General features: G+C 31.8%; 1 protein-coding gene across 3 annotated transcripts; it reads left to right on the top strand.

The window, feature by feature from the left end:
• Positions 1-2,757: 2,757 nt before the first annotated feature.
• LOC111518005 (uncharacterized) lies at positions 2,758-14,840 on the top strand. Of its 3 annotated transcripts, none has more exons than XM_074177921.1 (10): positions 2,758-2,961; positions 3,043-3,337; positions 3,632-3,793; positions 5,660-5,838; positions 5,890-6,014; positions 10,065-10,187; positions 11,033-11,247; positions 12,033-12,161; positions 14,384-14,568; positions 14,622-14,840. In XM_074177921.1, the coding sequence occupies exons 1-10, from the start codon at positions 2,854-2,856 to the stop codon at positions 14,820-14,822; spliced, it is 1,722 nt and encodes a 573-aa protein (XP_074034022.1). In that variant the 5' UTR covers positions 2,758-2,853; the 3' UTR covers positions 14,823-14,840. The 3 variants fall into 3 exon arrangements, with proteins under 3 accessions (XP_074034022.1, XP_074034021.1, XP_074034023.1); XM_074177920.1 differs by having other exon boundaries at positions 3,623-3,793; XM_074177922.1 differs by lacking the exon at positions 10,065-10,187 and having other exon boundaries at positions 2,760-2,961; positions 3,623-3,793.
• The last annotated feature ends 945 nt before the right edge of the window (positions 14,841-15,785 follow it).

The following is a 15,785-nucleotide window of genomic DNA, read 5'->3' as shown; positions in this document are numbered from 1 at the left end:
TCATTTTAAAAATTTGCAGTTGCATGATTTGATATAACAAATTTCAAGAGACTTTTCATAGTTGTATGCATATACATGGAACACCGGCATTAATAATTGATTTTTTTTTTTCAACAAAAAACCTTAAATTTTGTTACCTTTTGAATTTCGATCAAAATGTTCAAAACATTTTTTTATATAAACATGGAGAAGTAAAAGCCATATAGCTTTTTTCAGAAATTTTTATTAATGTTCTAAATATTTATGACGTGAAAATATAACTGAAAGATAGATGTGACAGAACTTTCTTTGAACAAAAGAAACGATTGTAATATTTTATTCAAAAGAGGAATGGAAAGAAACTCAGAAGTGCTTATTAATTTGAATAGAAACCACTATAAGGTGTGTATCATACAGATGAACAATGTACCCTCTTTTATAAATGAAAATTGAATTTTCTTTTTTCAAATTTTAATGGCAGCCTCTACTTTTGGAAGAAATCAACACGTATTCATCATCGATGTCACGTAATAGCCCTTGGACTCGATTTTCGACATTACTTCCATAGGACCTGAGCTTGCTTTCCCATAAAAAAACGATCTGGTATTATCTTTGTCCTTGGTTTTGTAAATTTTTTTTTGAGAATTTGAATAATCATCAACCAAATATAGCTTTCATGTAGTTTCTGGCATTTTTGTTTGCCAAAAATCCACCAATAAATGCTTAATGACAAGCAATTCATTAAAACGTTCAGATTGTAAAGCAGTTATTTTTATCTTATGGTCCTTAGCTATCTTTGTCGGGAGTGCTTTGGACAATACTGCACTCCTTATTGATGCTTCCTAATTTTATATATTGCTTGCATGTCTTCCGACGACGGATATACATACACAACCGATTGAACTATCACTACACAATTAATTATTTTTTACTTGGACGTGGTATGGCGGTGTGAGTTTCCGTTCCCTCGGAGATTAGAACAGCCAATATACGTCCAGTCACCACGACGAGAAAATGGAAACTACTAACCAAGAAATTTGATCATAAAATAAAGGCACACACAGTATGTGGTAAAAGGCTGACAGCAAAAGCCAAGAGAAGTGAAAGATCAAGAAAAATCCATAGACATAATAATATGGACTGCATGTGACGTCACTTTTACATATATTACACCTGCAGATCACACAACATCTTGGCCACTGCGTCAAGCATCATGTCACAGCATAGGTAACAATCAGCATGGACACTTGGCCATGCCGCCTTTGATGTGGAAAAGTATCTAGACGCCATTTTGGGAAGTGACGATAAGAGGGCAGGACTCGCGAAATGGTTTTGGACAGGTTCGCACTCAAACTTTTTTATATCCAAAATGTTCATATAATTTTGATATACATTATGGAATGGACCCAAATTCAATTGATATACTAATTCTTGTGCAGACATTCTATCTGGTTACATGATTTTTTCAAAAAATGTCAAAACAGCTGAATTATTTCTAAAATCACCAGTTGGAATACAGTGGTTCAATCAACTGGAATATAAAGGAGAAATTGTCCAGCAATCAACTTTTTGGTATAAACTTTATGATCTACCTCTCTTGAAATAAATGTATATTACTAATTAACCTTTCATTTGAGTTGCTTGTTCTATATTATAAGAATTGATGTTCTCCTTGCATTTTAGAATGAACTCTTTTTCAACATGTATTTTTTTATATATACATAGGTAAGTTCTATCCAAACATCAACTTACTTTTGTTACTCCAATCTTTTTATTCTTTTTTAGTAATACGTTCACAGGGTAGCTGCTGATTATTGTATAAGGAAAATACTAGAAATACAAATTGTTCACTTCAAAACGTTTATTCGTGTCTCCAAATTATTATTTTATTCTTCCTTCTTTTTTTGGCAATATTTTTCTGAGATTTGAAATTTCTATTTATATATTTTAATGTATAAAATAATCTTTCTCTACTATATAACTTCAAAAGGTGAGATATTGGGAAATTTTCACATATGATTATAATTGAATTGTTCAAACAATGATACAAATCCTGCAATTACATTTGTTCCTACAATAAGATTCTTAAAATTGCTTTGGAAGTTTACTTCCAAGGAGGAAATGAAATAAACAAATTCATTTTTGGGCATTCTTAAGTTACCGAATGTGTCAAGAGTTCCATTTTGAAATGCTCTGAAATAACAGTATAGAGATTCATTATTTAATTCACAATTTGTTTTGGAATAGCCAACACAAATGTCACAACTATAAATTTTCAGTAATTTATTTATCAAGTGGTCCTTCGGAAACATGAAAAAACTTATTTTGGATTTTGAACTGTTACTTTTACAACTATTTACAGCACAAACGTGTCCACCACCTATTAGTTTTTCCATTATGTTAAAAGTTAAAATTCACGATACGCACAGAACACAGGTAACATATAAGTCCTAACAAGAGCAAAGCCAAAAGCAGAATGAGAAAGTCTGTCACTTCCCAAAATGGCGGACTCATCAACGCGACGGATATGCGCGAACTTCTCCCGCCAAGCGAAGTGACATTGATGATTGTTACCTATGCTGTGATCATGTGAAATCAAATCCCAAAATTTTAACAGTGGACATATGCAACACGTAAAACATCGTGACATAGTAGACGTTAAAAAAATCTATGAATGACGTAAATGCCAAGACATGAATCTCTTCATCTTTTTTTAGTTGTTGAAGTTGATGTTTTCTCTTCAACGGCCAGTCCATATTATAACGTCACTGAAAAAAATCTGGGTAAAAGAAGGTTAGAAAATTGTTTACGTTTATAGTTGACAATTACTTGGTTGATTATTAAAAAAATCAATTGATTTTTTTGATAGTTATAATGAAATTGGATAAAATTTGTCGTACATGTCTATTGGAAAAGGCTAATTTGAGACCATTGTTCGAAGATTGTATAGCAAATATGTTAATGACCTGTGCCTCAGTGCAGGTAACTGTCTGTAACTGCTACAAGCAGACTAATTTCGGCTTTAGAAAATGCTGTATTCAAATAAATTTCAAAAACTTACAGGTAATACAAGGTGATGGTCTACCACATCAAGTATGTACCCAATGCCTCCAAAGTATTAATAAAGCATACACATTCAAACAACTATGTGAAAAGTCTGATATGACCATAAGAAACTATTTGAGTATCAACTTGCAGCCTATTTCCCTACCAGCAGATAACATAATAAATGAAGTGAAATCTGATTTATTTAGCACCAGCGAAGTACTTCAGCAAAGTTCCCTATTTCAAGATATTTTTAACGATGCTACAACTCATTCTTTAGTTGAAACTTTCACCAATCAAAATGCTAGCACAGGTTAGGTTTCCAATAGTAATGAATTAGGTATCATCTACAACTACAAGTACTATAGTACAGTTCCATGATAGTAGGCAGGCACTAAATTCTCAGAAATATTATTGCATTAAAATGAAAACATTGTCAAGGTTGTGATTCTATATATTTTATAATCATTTTTCCTCATGTGTTGAGCATAATTTCCGTACCCAACTGCATGAGACATATTAATGTAAAAAGTCAGTAATTTTGAGAATTTAGTGCCTACTATTCTGGAATTATAGTATAGATAGTTTTAATTTTCAGTTGTTTCAGATTTGGCAGAAACGATGCAAAGTTTGCAAACAATAGCCGAACAGTGTTTACCTGAATCATGGGAAAGTGATGGTAACATTGTTCCTTGTAACTCAGATGAAACTAGTGATAATTTCTTAGGCCCTATATATAAATGTGAATTCTGTGAAAATATTTTTAAAGGTAAGTACTTCAGATCTTTTTCGAGTTGATTAGTCTGAAGTCTAAAGCATTGAAATCTACACATCACTTCAAATGGAAAGAAAGGTAATCATTTGGATACACGGTTCCCCCTTTTTTCAATTTTTTTTTACTTATATAGGTGTGTGTCCGTTCATCATGAATCTGAAGACAAAACATGATGCTTTGATCTACTTTGAGAAATAGAGCCATTCAAAAGTCAAAAATTTTCTCATTCAGAAACTCACTTCTGATAATAAAAACTCATGAAATGACACCTTCTTTTTGCTATTGAACACTGCAGACCTGTATTCACTCGCCACTACCATTTTTTCCATTCAAAACTTTAATTTCTTTAAAACTACATCTTTCAACAAAATTACATCATAATTGTTTATGAAAGTAAATGATACTTTTACAAGGAATATTTTTCATTGGTTTTATTGTCATTGTTACAAAATTAATCAAGGAAATGATTGCTCTGTTGTCAAATTTATATGGGTATTGAAAAGATAAGAAATGCCACCTTCATTTTTTTATTCAAAATCTACCATCTATAATTTAAAAGAGTGCTGAATCGACAAGTCCCATCTATTTCCGGATTGAACGCAATGTGCAGATTTGAATTATAAAAAGAAAGTGGAATTTCTCATCTTATTAATACCACACTCAGACTTGACATATCAAAATCTGCGCATATAAAATGTAAATTTTATTAATTCTTGTTCAATTAATTGTTTTTATATGTGGAGGTAAACAAAGTTGCACATCACTGAAATGAGCCGGATCATTAAATGTTTCAAATCACAACTGTAATGTTATTTGCCTATTAATCAGTAGGCTATGCTTGAAGAATGGCAGTAAACAAATCTAAAGAAATTATCTTTAAATGTTCAAACCAGTCTCGCATATACCTAAACAGTAGGTTGAATGGACTGACGTCTATCAGAAAACAACTACTCCCCTGGCTAATACCACGATAGGCGTCGGATATAATCTGTATAATCGTATATCCGTATAATCGTGGTATTAGCAAGGGGAGTAGTTGTTTTCTGATAGGCGTCAGTCCATTCAACCTACTGTGTAGGTATATCCGAGACTGGCTTGAACGTTTAAAGTCTTCAAGCATAGCCCACTGACTAATAAGAAAGTTTTTCTTTCTTATTCAGAGGAATCGGGCAAATTTCGGATATGCAGTTGGTTAGTACCTCGTCCACTAGATGGAGTGACATTTTGTTGTTCGCTCCAACTTAGGAAGAGAAATGAAATACTCTGAAAGAATTTCGATTTTCAATTATGGAATATCATTGATTTTAGGTCGATGATGGCCACTATCTTGTACTGACGAGTGGCTAATGAGCCCGAAACCGGTGTGCCCGTTCCAAAACTGAAAGTCGACTCTTTCAGTTGTATTGCCAATTGCATATGCAGGAAATTTTCTGTGAAGATTCCTGCACTGACGCCTGTCGGATATAATCCAATGCCCTTCGTGGTATTAGCCAGGGGAGTAGTTGTTTTCTGATAGGCGTCAGTCCATTCAACCTACTGTGTAGGTATATCCGAGACAGGCTTGAAAGTTAATTTCTTTAGATTTGTAATGTTATTGTCCATTGCTTCCTAATCGGGCATAATCGGAGGAGATAGCAAGTGTAACGTGTAACACAATTCTCTGTTCTCTGATCATTATGAGCATAATCTAAATGAAGATTTCTGTAACAGTTAATTCAATAATTGTTATTTTTGATAAAACAGTATAATGTGAAATTGTGGTATATTTTGTCATTTTCTGAATGAAACCTACAAGTCTACTGCTTACATACTATTGGAAATATTTATCTGTACAATTTAAAATTTCTTTTATACTTTCAGATGAGTGGTCTTTAGGAGAACATATGAAAAACCACAGTGGACAACCCAAATATTTTTGCAACATATGCAGGAAGATTTGTGATACTTCTAATGAATTGGACAAGCATCTCATTGACCACACATTTGTGAATAACAAAAATGAGTTGGCTGTCGAACGCAAACAGGACTTCACATGTGATGTAATTGATTAATTCATTCTTAATTTGTCAGTGTAAGATTTGGTGTTGCAGTTGTGTGATGGAAATTTCAGTAACTCTAAATATTTGAAGAGGCACCTTAAGGAACTTCATTTTCTTGATACAGGTTCAATTTTAGACTCTGACAAAAAGTTTGGCTGTAATCTGTGTGGGAAAAGGTATGTCTTCAAATTACTAACAAATTTTATACACTAAGTAATAATAATCTTCAATTCACAAAAAGAGAACAATATTATATAACAATCATATTGAACAAAAGTAATTTTCTGTACAGAAAATAGTTTTTTTTGTATCTCACTTGTATCTCGTTGAGGGGAGGTTTCCTGATATACTGAAAATGTCAAAGGATTTGCCAATATACAAAAATAAGGGCTTTCGATCTGACTGTGCACCTTACAGGCCTATATAGCTACTTAGTCAGTTTTCTAAGATTATTGAATACTGTTTCTATCAAAGATTATATGATTACTTTGAATCATTCTAGTCAGAATGCTTATAGAAGAAATAAATCTACAGTTGGTGCAATTGATCAACTCATTAAACATACGCTGGAAATCTTGGAAAACAAACAGCAGACTTTAGGATTATTTTTTGATTTGAGCAAAGCCTTTGACCTCGTTGACCATGACATACTGTTACACAAATTGCAGTTTTATGGTATATGTGGCTCTGCATTGAATTGGGTTGGAACTTACCTGACTGATCGTAGTCAGCTGGTCTATGTGAATGGAATGAATTCTGAAAGAAAATGTATATAAAGAGGGGTACCTCAAGGCTTTGTTTTGGGACCCCTTCTATTTTTGGTTTTTATAAATGATCTTCCAAAATTTTTTTCGAAACCTTCCATTACTGTTATTTTCATGGACGATACTAACATCTTAATATCTGCGGGAACTATATCCGAAGTAATTGTCAAAGCTAACGAAGTAACTGATCAAATTTCTGCTCAACTTTGTTACTAAAAATACAACAATTGATAAAAGCTATTTGGTTAGATTAAATAATGAAACACATCAAGTTAATTTTACTAAATTCTTAGGTGTTGATATTGATAATAAACTTACCTGGAAGTTCCATTTTGATAGTGTCAAACTGAAGCTCAGTAAACATATATATTTATTTCGTCGGTTAAAACAAACAGTCTTTCTTGATGTTCTCAAGCTTTTATACTATGTTCTTGAAAAGTGGCTTATCAGCTAAAGCTGATGAAGTTTTTGTTATTCAGAAAAAGGTAATAGAATTCTGGCTGATGCAACTTCAAGTAAACAATGCAGGCCATTATTCATTCGTTATAGTTTATTAACAATGTCTAGTTTGTATATCTACCAAACACTGATATACAGTGTGTAACAACGAAAACTTAACAGAGCCGTTTTTCAATATAAAAAGTAAGATTTTTAAAAAAAGCTCGGACACGTCGATTTCTAATTAAAGGGGGACACCTTTCAGACTATTCAGATTTTTTGTAGTACGCACCCCCTGGCAGGGGTGCGTCCGACGACCCTTATTTAGATAGGGAAGGTCTTTCGAATACCTTTACATCTCTGTTAAAAGAAAATTTTTGTAACGATTAGTTTTCGAGATAATTTGAAGATTTAAAGGTATTTTTATTGAGTTCAACTCTTTTTAAAATAAATCAAATTGTTTTTAAGGTACAATTTACGTTCAGAACTTTCATAAAAAAAAATTTTTGCTTTTTATGACAACCTGCTAATACGTGTCCATTTGATTTCGTAAAAAAGTAAGAATTATTTGTTTATTACGAGGAGATTTTTTCGGGGGATGGGGTTGGTTACCACCCTTACATTTTAGGTGAATTGAGTGGCGCCTCCTTATGAAGGTTGCCTTTTGACGTGGATATTTTATGCTTCTGATAAAAAAAGTGAATCATACTAAAAACTTACCTACACAACGAATACAACCTGCTGGTTTCCTTGAATGCTGGTGACACAGAAAAGTTTAAAAAACTGTTTTAGGGTTAATAAATCCCAATAATTGTTTTTAAAGCACACACAAAAAAAGTAACAACTAATAAGGGTAACTCACATATGAACTTTAGAGTAAATGTTCAAAATGTGCGCCATTTTGCTCCATGCAACAATAAAGATTTTGTTCGAATTTTGCTCTTACATTATTCAACATCTCAGGAGTTATAGCTCGGCATTCATCAATAATTCTACGACGTAATTCATCCAAATTGGCTGGCTGTGTAGCATAACCTTTAGAGTTTAAATATCCCCACAAAAAGTAGTCCAGTGGTGTTGAATCTGGTGATCGTGCTGGCCATTTAATTGGACCTCTTCTGCCAATCCATTGTCCTTCAAAATGATTATTCAAAAAATTTCGAACCTGCTGGGCATAATGGGGTGGTGCACCGTCTTGTTGAAAATTTATAAATTCAACTTGACATCTTGGATCCTGTTCAATTATTTCAACTATACGAGGTTGTATTGCCTCTTCAAGAAGTTGTAAATAAGAATCACCGGTTAAATTTCCATCAATGAAAAATGGACCTATAATATGATTGCCTACTATTCCGGCCCAGACATTCAACTTTTGGGATGTTGGGTAAGTATTTCTGTGTATTCTCTTGGGTTTTCATCCGACCAATAACGGCAATTGTGACGGTTCACGCAACCATTTAAATAAAATGAGCTTTCGTCCGAAAAACAGATGTTATAAGGCAGCTCGGGATTTTGCATTAATCTCTCACTCATGCCCTCACAAAACTCCTGTCTTCGGTCAAAATCATCCTCATTGAGTTCATGAACAAGTTTAATTTTGTAAGAATGGAATTTGTGGTTTTTAAGGATTCTCCATGTGCTCATATGGCTCATTCCGGCCATTGCTGAGAAACCTCTGGTACTTAACCTGGGATTGGCGATGACTTGACCAATCACTCCAATCGCATTATCGTCATTCACTACCCTTCTATGAACATTTCTTATTTAAAACCGAACCTGTCTCCCTGAGTTTTGTGACCAAATCCAGAAAGTGATTTCTGCTTAGGTGTTTACCAGGGTTCTGCTCGTTAAATGAAATTGATGTTCTATTAGCATTTTGGTCGTTGCCAAAAAATAAAGCAATAACTGAAACCCTTTCAGCAGTAGTGTAAGGCATTTTTAAACAAATAACAATACACGACCCGTTTAAACAAAACAATCGAACGATGTACTAATGAAAACTGGAAGAAGAGGAGAGTGGGTATTGATTTTATAAAAGGGATTTTATTTAACAAAAAACTGATAAGAAGAACTGCTCGATTTTTTTTTATTTAGGCATACAAGTTACCGAGTGGTCTATGTGATGTATTATTAACATGGCAATTTTAACTTCAAATTATCTCGAAAACTAAACGTTACAAAAATTTTCTTTTAACAGAGTTGTAAAGGTATTTGAAAGATCTTTAAAACAAGGTGCCACCCGACCTACTTTCCCTATCTAAATAAGGGTCGTCGGACGCACCCCTCCGAGGGGGTGCGTACTACAAAAAATCTGATTAGTCTGAAAGGTGTCCCCCTCTAATTAGAAATCGACGTGTCCGAGCTTTTTTTAAAAATCTTACTTTTTATATTCAAAAACGGCTCTGTTAAGTTTTCGTTGTTACACACTGTATATAAAGAACAATATTTCAATTATTCCTAGAAATGAGCAAATCCATGAACATTTCACCAGAAATAACTCTCAACTACATCAACCTTATAGTAGATTGACAGTATCAAAAAATCACCCCACGTGCATTGGGGTTAAGCTATATAATAAGCTTAGTTAGGACATTAAATCCTCAAATATAAATATTTTTTAAAGGCGACTCGAGATTTTTCTATTGCAAAAAGCATACTACTCTGTGGATGAGTTTCTCCTTGAATCTTAATTTGATTGTAGCTTATTAACTTTTTTTATGTATGTTTTATATTGACTTTTTTATCTTTTTTAAATTTGTTTGACCTGTTGAATCAGCCAGTATTTTATGATGATGTTATGTTTTTTCTTGTCTAATGTGATTATGAAGGAAAACTGATTCAATAAATGTTTGATTGATTGATTGAATTCTCATCACAATTTGAAAAAAATGAAAATTGTAATGGAGAACTTTATCATACAGGTGGAGAAAGAGCAAACATTCATTTCAATAAGTTACTGTGTAAATTAAATGTATTTTCCACATAGGAAAATGTGCTATTTATCAGTAACTTATCATATTTCAGGATTTCCTTAAACCAAGAAGAGCTAAGAATTTCACAGATGTTAAAACGATCATACAGTATATTTTTTTGGTCAAGAGTTAGTTTCATTAACTTGCTATTTAAGATTGGTTCCACATCAATCATGTAAGGTTTTTTATTTTGTGGTTCAATCAGTGCTTTTTTCATCTAACTCTATCGAGATTGTTTATCTATGTATGTACATTTTTATATGATCTATTGTATTCTATTGTATTACCAGGTACCCTTGTAATAGATACCAAAATTTTTGTTGTATCGTATCTTTCTTCTCCTTATCATTTTTAATTCATCTTTTCCTTCTTCAAATTTTTTGTTACATTTTGTTATTCCAAGTACCGCTTCGAGAATCATTTATTGCTACTTTCATCACATTTCTGTACATATATGTATAATCTGTTTGATATGACTTTTCAAAAGTTACAATACTGATGAAACATTCATTACAGAATTTATTTTGTTTTGATTTTTTATCTAGATTCAAAATTCTACATATAGGATATACTTTACTTGATAAGTTTTGAAGACAATGATATTAATGATTTATCGATCTGCAAACTCAAGCATATTTTAATTTGACTTGATCGAATATAAATTTGAATAACAATTCACAAGCAGATCATGTCTTCCCAAACAACAATCCGAAGTAGGAAAAGTGTTGGTGGATAGTACTTTCGTTATGAGGAAGTATATAAATATAAACAAAAACGTTGGCAAATGGAAAGAATACATTTCTCTTTCTTCCTGCATCCAACAATCTTCTTTCATAAAGATCCAGAAACCATGTAACTCTTCTTGATGAAAAAAAAAATAATTAAGTAGATTGTTTTCATTTGGCATAGATTTGTTTGAGAAGGCACCATCTATCTTCACAAATTATACTTTTTGGAAGTAGACTGCAGGAATGAATATAATCCTAATTTGAGAAATATATAGTTATATGATTATTGCAGGTATAGACAGAATAAACTTCTTGTAATGCATATGAGAAGCCATACTGGAGAGAGACCCCTGAATTGTGAAATTTGTGGGAGAAATTTTGCTTTGCCATCTTCTCTCCATAAACATAGAAATATCCATATTGCAGAAAAAAAGTATGAGTGCAATATTTGCAATAGAAAATTTAACCAGTCTTCCAATTTGAACGAACATCTTAGAACCCATACAGGTAGGTTAAATAATTTTGTTCAAACCGATTTTATAATGGGAATCGTTAGATGTAATGATGGGACTTATATCCATGTTGGTTATGATTATACATATATTGCTTGGGAGTAGGCAGATTGAGACCCAGGCGTCATATATATATATATATATATATATATATATATATATATATATATATATATATATATACATATATATATATATACATATATATATATATATATATATATATATATATACATATATATATATATATATATATATACATATATATATATATATATATATATATATATATATATATATATATATATATATATATATATATATATATATATATATATATATATATATGAAATCTGAAGTTTTCACGGATAGGAATATGCTGAACTGGTTTTTCCGGGTATTTGATCCGTGTATGTGATATTATCTCTAATTTCAATTAGAGATAATTAATTAGAGATAATATCACATACACGGATCAAATACCCGGAAAAACCAGTTCAGCATATATATATATATATATATATATATATATATATATATATATATATATATATATATATATATATATATATATATATATATTACTTATGTTACTATATTTTAATGATTATTTTCAAGAATATCAAATATCTTATGTCTATGGAAGCCTAAATAATAGCATAGAAGTTCAAGATTTTCTTGAAATGAGGGTGTTTGTAGGATGTGGGAAATCCTCCAACAATATACTATTGAAAATGATATGTATTCTATTACTAAAAATATAACAATTTCTCATTTCAGGTCAAAAGTCGTATATATGCAGTGTTTGTGGAAAAAGTTTCACAACAAACGCAAGTCTATACGTTCATATGCGAATTCATACTGGTGTGAAACCTTACAGCTGCAGTTTTTGTCAGATGTCTTTTACTAGTAAGTTCATGAATTGCCACTCATACTATAAAAAGAAAAATGCATTAAAATTTAGTAATTCTTAATTTTTTTCAAAACAATTGAGTATACAGGGCTATTCAAATTCAAAAGTATACAATGGTGAGAGATAGAGAATAGGTTGAATTGTGGCAAAGTTGTCTATTCTCAGGAACTATTGAATGATATCAAAAATCGACTCTAGTTATTTTGGTTCCGGAGATATGTCAGATCTGTTTATATTTTGCCATAGGAAATGTGAACGGACTATCAGAATGTGATCAAGGAATTCGTTTATAGGGTGTCATACGACTTAGGGCATCTTAAACTCTGACATTTTAACTATGAAAGATTAAATCAACATCTGGACATTCTTTTTGAATACTAATTGATATTTTTTTATATTTTCTGCCGTCTAGAGGTATGTATTTTTTATTGATATCCTATAGTATAATTGAACACCACAGTAACCCTGATATCTAGTAATACCTGATATCTCATTATGACTACATATTAGACTGTGATTACTATTATATTTAAACTATATTTTTTTAAGAACTGAACATCTACGTTAGATCATCCCGTTTTGAGACTTGAGTCATGTCATTGTAAACTATGATAAAAAAAATGAATAAAATTATCTCTTTATTGGGAATATGAAAGAACTGAATATTATATAAGTATTCCCAATCAAAGCTTTGCTACGAAAATTCAGGTATTAATTTGTAATTTCAGAGTTGAGGATTTCCCCAAGTTAGACTACACTTTGTATTAAAATTTGTGATGGAGTCGGCTGATACTTGATGAAAATCCATAATTTATTCAAGAAACACTTTGTGAGATTGTCACCAGTTTTACAAAAACTCAACACGTGTTTCGCTATAAAATAGCTTCTTCAGGCGTGTCTTTACAGACCTGCTTTAAGAAGCTTTACAGTAAAAAACACTCCTGAAGAAGATAATAAATAGCGAAACACGTGTTGCGTTACACGATTGAAGAAGCTTTCCAGTAGAAACACGCCTGAAAAAGCTATTGTATAGCAAAACATGCGTTGCGTTTTTGTAAAACTGTTCTGTGAAAATCTCACAATAGCGTTTCTTAAATATGTAAAAAAATTATTTGATCATATTGCCATGGTCCACTCGAAGTTTCTATGGCAATATGTTTCTAAACAAATTTGCTATAACTCTGTAAATGAGGAAGAAACAGAATTTCGAAATTGTGAGTTTTTCTCTCGTATCTCGTGAACAATTAAATAGTACCTTCAAAAAATAAGCAACTATGCAAAAGTTTACTCTTCTCTCTATAGACTTGATGATCAAGAAGAGGTGATATCACTCCTTACGAAAATGCCATCTGTGGCTAGACAGAAGAAGAATATATTTATTGAAATAGGTAATCTTAATACACAATATTATATAAAACATATTACTAACATAGAAATTGAAAATAATTATATAAAAAAATAAAAATTTTTTGTTTCAAAAATAACGACATATGCTATTAAAAATAAATTGCAATATAGGTGCAGCTCCATTCATAATCATTTTTTCAACATGATCGTACCTGCTTATAAACAGCTAGTTCAAGAATTTTTTCTCTTGGTGGTAATGTATTTATAGGTCTATATTCACTGGCCTTGATTGTATTGTTTACCTTTTGAATGGGAACTATAGTACTAACTTTCAAAAGATTTGGAATTTTAGAAGTTTGAAGAGAAGTATTTACAAGGTTTAAAATTATAAGTCCACATGTTACAAAAATGACTTTGAGCATTTTGGAATTTAAGATCTAGACAGAAGACTCAATACATGAATATCAAGGCTAAAGGTTCCCAAGGGAGTCTGTTGTAAAGCAAAGCCTCGACATCGATTGCTCAAGAGATTCGTCCTGTCATGAAACCAGAGCGAAAAAAAAATTATTTGTGTTTCAATGTGACGGCGCTTTTTCGACCCGCCATAGGTTGCTTTGCAATGAAAGACTGAAGATAAATTTCGTTTAGTTGTCGATGTCAAAGCTTGGCTTTGCAACGGATCACCTTGAAGAGACTTGTTGATGTTCTAGAACTGAGTCTTCTGTTGATAGATAACGTCTCCGTTATAGAAGATGTCATTAAATTTACTTACTCTAGCATCACTGATGAGATCTAGGGTGGGTCGAAACAATTTGGATCTGGTTTCAACTTTATGATCAGTATGAGTTTATATTCATGACCCATCTTTTAGCAAGTACGCAGATGAAAAAACATCAGTTAATTCATACCGGTGAAAAACCTTATCCCTGTTGGCAGTGTGGAAGGTCTTTTCGTAGAAAGGAAACTAGGGATACCCACGTAAGATACCATACTGGAGAAAGACCTTACTCTTGTGATATATGCTCCAAGAAATATGTGGCTGCCAGCCATTTGAGAGTAAGTGTGAATTTTTTTCCAAAAATGTATTATTTAGTATGTAAATATTTCAGGATCACATGAAATCTCACAACAATAATAGAAAATTCGAATGTATGATATGTCCAAAGAAATTTCTTGACTCTAAAACACTGAAAAGTCATATGTTGACCCATACAGGACAAAAACCCTATTCATGTCAGTTTTGCGGAAAGCATTTTTCTCAGAATGGTGGTCTTGTAACCCATATTAAGAACTGTCATAATAACCAATAAAGTATTAAAGTAAGACAATTGTGTTTCAATAATTTATTTCAGAAAAGTTTATATGTCTGAAGTTGAATTCACACAATCACTTTATATTCAAATTCCTAACTTCAATCTCGACATCACCCAACAAAAATAATAGTGCAAAGGCGTAACATAGTCACAATTTTTTTGAAAAAATTCAATAAACCCTACTGAAAGATTTTCATCTATAAGGGGTTTACAAAACTGCCACATGTTTTTCACTAAAGTGTTACTCCTAATTTACGACCATTTTATACTCTTAAAAATTTATGCTTACTTACACATTCAATCAGATGAAATATTCTAGACTAGATTCGACTACATGTTTATAAATTAATGATTATTGCATAATAAAGGTAAATAAATTTAGCACACGCGAGTTATTTGATCCAATTATATTGTTCATTAGATATTGGAAAATTTTGAATGTAATTTCATACTTTCCAGATTGAGCTTCAAACCTTTCACTAGAAATGACATTTTTTGAATTCGTGATTGAACTCATGTCCTTCTGTAGGGAGGTTTGTAGCATAGGTTGAATTAATTTTTCCACTCTGGAAACTTTTTGGAAAAAAATTTTTGGCTTTCTACTTCCCAAGAAAGAAAGAACGTTTCCCACATTTTTTACGCAAAGCCCGTGAACTAGAAAGCATATAACTTCTTTACCAAAAACTAATATCTCCTTAAAAGTAGACCCCTTTCAAGTTGTTGCCGTATTCTTTTTTTGTGTTTGAAATTTTTTGTTAGTTTGACCTATGTAAAATATCGGACATGATCCACACGACAATTTATAAACTGATCTATCTGATACTAAACACAGTCGGAGATATGTATAAGACAACAAAAATCAGGCTGGCGAGACGTGATTGAATGGAGCCTAGAAGACCAAACGTTTGAAGACTTAAGAGGTTATATTTTGCAGTGTCACATATAAATAAAACTCATAAA

This window comes from Leptinotarsa decemlineata, unplaced genomic scaffold (assembly GCF_025532065.1).
Source record: "Leptinotarsa decemlineata unplaced genomic scaffold, Ldec_3_MD MMD2_tig00003335_RagTag_RagTag, whole genome shotgun sequence".
NCBI classification, from domain to species: domain Eukaryota; kingdom Metazoa; phylum Arthropoda; class Insecta; order Coleoptera; family Chrysomelidae; genus Leptinotarsa; species Leptinotarsa decemlineata.
This window is presented reverse-complemented; position numbering and strand designations above follow the sequence as displayed.

What these genes read in the sequence shown, in the direction of transcription:
- LOC111518005 (XM_074177920.1), top strand. Translation starts at nt 2,854, where the DNA reads ATGAAATTGGATAAAATTTGTCGTACATGTCTATTGGAAAAGGCTAAT. An exon ending in CAATCAAAATGCTAGCACAG is followed by an intron (nt 3,338 to 3,622) that starts GTTAGGTTTCCA and finishes TTTAATTTTCAG; the next exon opens with TTGTTTCAGATTTGGCAGAA. An exon ending in TGTAATCTGTGTGGGAAAAG is followed by an intron (nt 6,015 to 10,064) that starts GTATGTCTTCAA and finishes ATCATATTTCAG; the next exon opens with GATTTCCTTAAACCAAGAAG.